General features: G+C 42.8%; 1 protein-coding gene across 1 annotated transcript in view; it reads right to left on the bottom strand.

Moving 5' to 3' along the window:
* Positions 1–284: 284 nt before the first annotated feature.
* Positions 285–8,902, bottom strand: part of Elavl1 (ELAV like RNA binding protein 1) — a 42,712-nt gene continuing 34,094 nt past the window's right edge. The window contains exons 5-6 of the mRNA XM_076923727.1: positions 6,857–7,082; positions 285–1,876 (exon numbers count right to left, since the gene is read on the bottom strand). Of these exons, the coding sequence (XP_076779842.1) occupies positions 1,552–1,876; positions 6,857–7,082 (551 nt within the window). The 3' untranslated portion in view covers positions 285–1,551. The remainder of the gene's footprint in view (positions 1,877–6,856; positions 7,083–8,902) is intronic.

Here is an 8,902-nt window from a genome sequence, read left to right as displayed (position 1 = left end):
GTTCTCATTCTCTCCACATACTAATAAAAATCAGAGCAGTCCTGAGGGCTGTAGGGGTCAGGCCTCATCTGCTCTGAAGACCTTCCCTCTGACCTTTCCTACCAGCTCCCGAGTTAAGAACCATTGATCCATAGCTGTATTTCTTACACCATAGCTCCAGAAATGCTTTTTAAACTTGAGGCAAGTGTTTAAAGTCTGACAGACTCCTCCCTGAATGCTGGGCTGTCTGTGCCCTTCCCTAGCCAAAAAAGAAAGAAAAGGTAAAACAAAAAACAAAACAAAACTCGAGCAAAACAAAATCAAATTTAATGGTCTTAAATGCAAAAGTAAAAACAAACAAAAAACACAAAAAAGCAAAAGAAAATTAACAGAACAGAACCCCAAACGTCAAGGCAGTTATGAAGAGAACTTTGAGGGTTAATCCTTAAAACTACAAATCAAAGGTTTTTGTTAATAGATAACTGGCAAGAAGTACTTTTCTGCTGAGTGTCCATACAAAAGCAAAATTTCAAAGCAAAAATCTGACTAAGATTGGAAAAAGTCTAGTGCTCACAAGAAGGGATGCGAGAATTACAATGCTCAAATGTTTCTGTGTCATTAAAAACAGAGCAATCGTTGTGCATTCAAGCTAGGTTAAATGGTCTTGGAAACTCGGGAAGTTGCATGAACAGTATCTGATGTGTGGGCACCATGCATGCAATGTGTGGACAGACACTCAGGATGTCAGAGGAGTGGGGGGCATCTTCAGGCATGCCTGGAGCTCAGGTTTGACTCTGGAATATACTGGAGCTGCCCTGAAACTCTTTGGTCCGTTCTCATTGGTGCCTGGGCTTACAAAACACCTTTGTGTCTCTGGACGGCCTGGCTCAGCCCAACACGTGGAACCTCCTTCCACCTCCCCTTGTGGGAGGCCCAGAATATGGGCCCTGTTGCTGCTCCCAACATCATCGAACTGGGACTGAGTGGGCAGGGGCAGCAGTGGGATGCTGGGGAGGGCAAATTTCCTGTCAACTAAAGCAGAAATTGCTTAAAATGGTGAAGCAGTTGAGAAAAAACACACTCCCCATCTGTCTAACATCTTTAGGTTAAAAACTAAAACTAAGAAATAAAATTAAAAAAAAAAAAAAAAAAGGGGGTTTTGTTTGTTTTGTTTTAAATCCAGTCTGTGGAGACATCAAATGAAACAGGTGTTAGACAGTCTTAGAAGTAAAAGCATGCTTCAGTTCCACCACCATCCAGAGTGACTGGTTAGTCAATGCAGTCTACTTAGGTTTCAGTTTAATATATACTTTAAAGGAAATAACTTAAGAAACTTAAAATTGGTCTAACATTTGTGGGATTTCAAGCATTTGAACATGTTGGTTGCATCCCAGAGTATAAAAACCTTTGCACTTCTCATTTAGACTAAGACAAACACTTGTGAAAATTGGCGCAAAATGAGTTGTACACTAACAAAAAAGTTTCAACTTCTTCACTCTTAATTATCTATTCCGTACAAAAAAAGAAAAAAGAAAAGGAAAAAAAGAAAGAAAGAAAAAAAGCATGAGCGAGTTATTTGTGGGACTTGTTGGTTTTGAAGGAAACCTGTAAAATTTTGTCCCCCAGGCGGTAGCCGTTCAGACTTGCTATGGCCATTGCAGCTTCTTCATAGTTTGTCATGGTCACAAAACCAAACCCTTTGCACTTGTTGGTGTTGAAATCACGAATCACTTTCACATTGGTAACTGCACCAAAGGGGCCAAACATCTGCCAGAGGATCCCCTCATCGGCGTCTTGCCCAAGGTTGTAGATGAAGATGCACCAGCCCGAGGAAGCATTGCCGGGGACATTGACACCAGAAATCCCACTCATGTGATCTACACCCATAGGGGAGAACCTAGCAAACAGAGAGCACATGTTCAGGTCAAGGTTAAGGCCAGCAGTGTACCTGCACAACGGGGGTAAGAAGTAGGATGGACAGGGCCAAGATGATGGGTCTGGTATACAGTGATGTCAGGACACTTGGGCCTCTTACACAGCCAGCACCTCTGAGCTAGAGATGCTCAAGGCTGAGGTACCATGTGGGTCAACTAACTTAAAGAATAATGTTTATTGTGGCAGCTTCATAATGTATATAATGTACTTTGGTAATTTCACCTTTATTATCTTCTTGTCCCAACTTCCCTCAGACCCTGTCTACTTCCCAAATTGTGAGGCCGGGGAAGAAACTGAGGCCTGGTACTGGGCCACAAGCTCAACCCCACAGCTCACATCTTAAATTCTGGGAGTTTCTTCCATATGTTCCAGTGTAGGTGAAAGTACTCTGAGGGAGTAACTCATTGTCACTTTCCTTGAGGGAAGCTCATCGCATTTTGTGCGTGAGCATGTGTATACATGAATCCATGTAGGGGAAAGAGGGAGCTTCCCCCCAAATTGAGTCCTTCCTCTTTATTTCTTTTTCTTCTCCCTGCCCCCCCCCCCCCCCCCCCAGTTTAGCTCTAGCTGTGATATAACTCATCTATAGACCAGGCTGGCTTTGAACTCAGAGATCTGCCTCTGCCTCCTAAGTGTTGGAGTTAAAGCTCTTCATTGTGATACTTCTCCCAGAGGGGTCAAAGTCCTGCAGCGCTGTGTGCAATGCTGTATGAACACAGTTACTATAGAGCACAAGAATTCCGTCTCCCTAGCTCTGGGCTGGCTAAAACCACCTCACAAGGGCCAGGTTAAGCTACTGAAGCCTATAAACTCAGGAGACAGGAACAAGGCCAAAGGACCATTAGCAACTTAACCAACACAAGAGTTTTTCCCCACAGTGCCCCCCCCACCCCCTCACCAAACACTTCTTCCTGGCTCTTCCCCATACTCTATTTTTCTTTCTTTTGGACCACAGGCACCTTAGTCTACAGTTCATGCTGGCTTAGTCATGATCCTCCTGCCTCAGCTTCTGGAGTGTTAAGACAACAGGTGTGTACACCATGCCTGGCCAGAGTGAACTGTTAATTAAACAAAATGTGGTTGAAAACACGTGGTGGTAGTAGTAAGATTAAGGAGAAGAGTAAAAGTGTTAGTGGAGCTCTGGTGGTGTTTTATGAGAAAAAAAATGGTCAGAAGGCATATTTAAGAATGTTTGAGAAAAAAAAAAAAAGCATCTGTGCAACTGCACAGTATAACCAGAGTCTGTTATTTGCTCCAAATGATAGCAGACTCTGGGCTGTGGGACCTCATGATACTTCACTTTCAATATGATAAAGAAGGCTTCAGGGCTAGTTTCAATGTGGTAAAAAAGAACCAAGATATAGTATTTGCCTTGTTTTAAAAAAAACTGTAAAAACTGGTTTCAATAACCAGCAGCAGGACGTCAGAGTGGCAAGATGGCCTGTGGTCCAGAGGCAGTCCGAAGAACAAAGACTAAAGTACTGTTGATGTGGGTGGTAGGTTGGCACCCAGCTGTCTGTGAGATATTAAGCTGAGCTCGTTTTCAATAACTAGAAAGGTGCTTGCTGCCTGCAGTTCCAAGTCACCTATATTTTTACACAGCAACTACAGCAGACCTAGATACAGACAGATCTGTAGGCTCTCCATTTGCATTTCATTTTATTGTTGATTTTTTCTTTTCTTTCTTCTGTTTTAAAAGATTTATTCATATATGTATTATATATATGGGTATGTTGTCTGCATATACTCTGCACATCAGAATACAGCATCAGACAGTTGTGAGCTGCCATGTAGGGGGTGGGAATTGAACTTGGGACTTTTGGAAGAGCTTCTTAACCATGGAACCATCTCTCCAGCTCCCATGCTGTTGATTTTAGAGACAGGGTATCACTATATGTAGCTTTAGCTGGCCTAGAACCCAATATTCAAACTCAGAGATTCACCTGCCTTTGTCTTTGAGTATTGGGACTAAGTGCACATATGCTAGCACACTCAGTTTTGTTTTGTTTTTAAGGTAAGGTATAACTGGACTCTGACTCCATATGTAACTGAGAATAACCTCCAACTTCTGGTCCTCTTACCTCTACCTTCCAAGTAATAGAATGGCAAGTGTGTACTAACATGCCTAGTTTCTGTGGTGCTAGGAATGGGACCAGAGTTTCACATGCTAGGTAAGCACTCTTTCAACCAAAGGATGTCTTCAGCAAACACATCTGCAACTGACACAACTGTTTATCAAGTAAATTATAAATAAATAAACATTCCTTGCAAAAAAAATCCCACAATTTTCTACCTGTATTAATCATATACAGACTTTTGGGGTCACTATTCCTTGAGCAGTATAGTATATTATCTGTTTCCATGGTAACCATAGCATATTAGGTATAAATCATGTGGCGATCTAGAAATGAGCTGAAGAGAAGATGTGTATGAGATCAATGCAAACATTTTATAATTTGGACTTGGGCATTGGATGATTCTGGAATGTGAGACAGGGGTTTGAAGGGGTGTTCTAGAACCAATCCCCTAATGAACAGCATAGATGACTGTACATTAAAAACATCTAGAATATTATTTTACTATCTTAAAGGTTCTCCTGCTTCAGTCTTTCCAGTGCTGCAATTACAGACACACATCTCTAGCCTAGCAGCAGACTCTTCATTCACAGGAACTGTTCTTGTTGGCAGGACTTCTTAAAACTTGAGAACTGAGTTCGTTGACTCAGATAACCACAAATATTCCCCTTCCCTGTTCTCATTTAAGATCCTCTTCATCATCTCTGATGGAGAAAGGATCTTGTCCTGACTCAGGTGTCCTTCTGGGGCAGTGCTTTCTGCCCATCTGAGCCTGTCTTTTCTTATTTCTGCCATCTCCTCATAACTCCTTCCTTGACCTTCCTTCCCTCCCTCACTGCTATTTCCCTGTGGCTTCTGTTCTTCTGTTTCCTTTCTTCCTGTTCCTCTTGACTGTGACACAAACCCTGTTCTTTCCCTCTAGCACCCCTGGTCTTGTTCCTGAGCATCTCCTTCATAAAACTGTCTGCCTACTTAGTTGGGAATGCTCCAGCATCTTCAGACTTGTGGAATGGCCTGATTCTTTCCACATGGCTCCCTAGTCTGTCTTCAGAACAGGAGGTTGAGGCAGGTCAGCTTTGGAAGCAGAGCCATGCTGAGAACTCTACAAGGCTACATGGTGAAAATAACCTTCTCCAAGACAGCTTATGTGGAAATGGCAGGATCTGCTGCTTCAAACAAAGATGGGAATTCTCAAGAAATTGTTACCCACCTAAGGCAAGCCCTGACAAAAATAACAAAGAAAATGGCACCTAAATTTGGATTTCCATTGCACCCAAGGCAGTAATACCCTGATCCTGGCATCTATGTTAGTGATCTGTTTTTGTTCTAGCTGAGTCTGGCAACTGACATCATTTTCAATATGAAGACAATGGAATTGAGGAAAACGGTTAGTTCTTCTTTGGGTCAGGGTCTTTAAGCAGCAGACATCTAACACTCAGCTATAAATATGACCATGTAACTAGCCTGTGATATAGTCTGGCAGAGTGCATACCTAGCAGTTATGAAGCCCCAAGCTCCATCCCAAGCACAGCATAAACTGGGTGCAGTAGTGGCAGACCTGTTTGCATTTGGAGGGCAAAAGCAGAAGGTTCAGAAGTTGAAGGACATTCTTTCTGTAGTCATTTTTTTGTTTGTTTTTCGGGGTTTTTGACGAATCCTGAGGAGTTCTGGAACTCAGAAGACCAGGCTGGCCTTTAACTCAGAGATTTGACTGGTATTAAAGGCGTGCACCACGAGGCCCAGCTCGAGGCCATTCTTACCCATTAGCTACATAGTGAGCTCTAGACCATTTTGGGGTATATTAGACACTGTGTAAAAGGGAAAGAAAAAATTAACAAGAAAGTTTTATGATAAAAGCTTGCTTCAGAGTCACTGATCAAATGTAGAAAACAGATTATTACCTAAGCACATGTTGTCTGCCATCTTTTCTCAGATACAAAAGATTTTATTTAACATAACTTTAAAAAATATATAGATTTATCTATTTTTATGTGCATGGGTGTTTTCTCTGCATGTATGTCTACACAACATATGTGTGTCTGGTGCCCTCACAAACCAAAATTGCGTTTCTGGTACTCAAGTTTCAGATAATTGTGATGCAACATGTGGGTGCTGAGAATTAAACCCACATCCTTTAGAAGAGTAGCTGTGCTCTTACTGTTGTCCAGGGCCAAGACTATTATATTTCCATATTACTGGAACCACACACTAGAGCACTATTAACAGCCAGTGAAGTTGGTGCCACCTTTTCAACCCAAGAGAAAGACAATGATGCCTCAGGATATGAGATTGCTCCCCTTCAGCCATGGGCTGTCTGTAGGTATGACCCATCACAATCTGAATTTACCTGGGAAAAAAACAGCCCATGATGTCTGTGCTTAACACATCACAGCACTTAAGACTGCATTAGGTATCAGGAACCATCCAGTCTACAGGAGGATATCTGTAGGTGATGTGCAAGGATCTTACAGGAAAGCTGAGCAACTCTGCATTTGGTGCCTGCGGAGGTCCTGGAACCCATTCTCCCAACCCCTGATATCAAGGGGTTACCACAAGACATTTTGCTTTCCCTTGAGAAAAGGTTTTGCTTGCTTTCTAGTCAAAGGTAGTCTTCAGTTCTTGATCCTTTTGCCTATGTCTCTCCAGAGATGGAACTGCAGGTGTGAATCACCATGCTCAGTGCATAGACAGATTTCTAATAGAGGTGATGACAAAATTAGAAAGATAAGACTTTGCTTGGATCAGCCTAGTTTCCCCAGTATTTTCTCCTCTGAGCACACACCCCTTAAAACAGAAGGCTACATGTAGCTTGAAAGAGCATGGCACACTTAAGAATAGCCCACTAGGATATCAACCTCTGGACCCACCTGAATCTCTGTGCCTGGTGGTGCACAGGGCCTCCAAACCGCCTAGCAGGCGAGTGATACAGCTGCGAGAGAAGAGCCATGTTTTTGTTCTGGTTGGGATTGGCTGCAAACTTCACTGTGATGGGCTCAGAGGAACCTGGGGGTTTATGACCATTGAAACTGGTAATTGCCTCTTCTGCTTCCGACCGTTTGTCAAACCGGATAAAGGCAACCCCTCTGGACAAACCTTTTTAACAAACCAACAAAAATGGAGTTAGGGGAAAAAACTGTGAGGAAAGAAAAACAAAACTGAAATGCAGTAGGCAGTGTTTCAAAGTAGGTACCTAGGTAGTAAAATAAATCAAAACCAAACCCGAATATGCAAACTAATGAATAAAGAAAACTGACTAATGAAACATTAAGATTTCAGACTACCTTTGGAGTTGAAGCAATGATTCCATAGCCATATTCCAAATAGCATTTCACACAATTTTTTTTTCTTAAACTTTTGTGTATGGGTATTTTGCCCGAATGTATGTCTGTACACTACTTGCCTGCAAACAGGGGCCAGTAGCAGGACATAGGATCTCTAGAATTGGGAGTTACAGACAGTTGTAAGCTATCTTGTGGGTGCTGGGAATTGAACCCGAGTCCTCTGAAAAGCAACCAGTGCCCTTAAGGACTTAAGCTACTTCTCCAGCCCCTGAATCTATTTTTAAAAAGAATCAAGCAGCAGGAGCAATCTTGTTCTCTGTCACTACTTAGCTGTTAAGTGCCCTTTACCTCACGGATAATGGAATATACACTAAATCTTGGACCCTGAGCAGGGCTGTCTGAACTCTCACTTGGGCTCTGGGAGGAACACTGGCCTGGCAGAGTGAAAGGAGTGGTGGGAGTAACTGTAAACCAGGTCCTTGTGACTTGCCTGAAGGGGACTTGTGCATACTTAGGGCCTTAGCCTATATACCTTCTCCTTCACTACACAACATGGTAGTGGTATCCCAGAGCCAGCTCTTCATTCTCTTTGCTGTTCCAGACTTCATTTATCTCTTAGGCACTTCCACCAGAGGCCCTGGGACCTTCCGTGATTTACAGCTGTGCTCAGAAACAATTGAAGCTACTTATGTCCAGAGAAAATCACCAAGGTATGGGTATGGAGAGGAGCTGCTAAAAACGTATTACAAGTGTCATGAGTCCATCCTGGGTTCCTCTGCACCTTGTCAGGCTCCTCCCTAAACTGAGCTGCCTGAGACCTGAGTCTGGCTGCTAAAGGGAGCCTCTGGTCAGTCCAGATCAAGTGTGGGACCTGTAAGAAGGAAGTATCCATCTTTTATGCCCTATCTGTCATATTCCTGGGAGGAGGAAAGGGGTAAACTCTCCCTTGCAAGACATGCAGACACAGGTAAGGGCTGCAAACACTGAAGAATTGGTTAGAAAGGTGTTAAGGGATCTGTCTGAACGACATCTCTGAACTGGAGTTCTGGATGTAGTCTGGAAGAGATGCTACCTCAACTTGATTAAACACTCTTTTTAAGACAAGGCTAGCCTCAAACTCACTGTGCAACCCATGACCATGAACTAATGTTGTTTCTACCACCTATACTAAATCTAGTTTACTTGTGCTAGAAACTTAAGAAAGGCCTTCTGCATGCCAGGCAAGGACTCTTCTAATGACACTTATAGGCAAAGGGCCTTTAACACAGTTACAGAATAACAATGGTCTAGAACTTTGGGTGACCTGTTAAGTGAGCATGCTATCAAGTTTTCTCAAGTCCTTTCCCTAATCACTTCTTAGACAATCCTCAAGTGTCATATAACACTGTGGGCTTCATGTGTGCACACAGCAGCCAGGTCTTCTGTATTCAATGCCAGCATTATAAAACCCAACAAAACTTACCCCTACTTAAATGTACAGAATCCACTGAATTCTAGACCTAGCATTATGCCACGTGCTAGGAAGATCCTGGCACTTAATTAATTCATACATCTTAAGCCTGAAGGAACACCTGAAGACCCCCCATTGGCAGATGCTGTCTGTATTTACTCTTACAAAACAAGACAGCTTGG

Source organism: Arvicanthis niloticus, chromosome 24 (assembly GCF_011762505.2).
Source record: "Arvicanthis niloticus isolate mArvNil1 chromosome 24, mArvNil1.pat.X, whole genome shotgun sequence".
In the NCBI taxonomy this organism is placed as follows: domain Eukaryota; kingdom Metazoa; phylum Chordata; class Mammalia; order Rodentia; family Muridae; genus Arvicanthis; species Arvicanthis niloticus.
The sequence above is the reverse complement of the archived record's forward strand: the minus strand, read 5'-3'. Positions and strand labels throughout refer to the sequence as shown.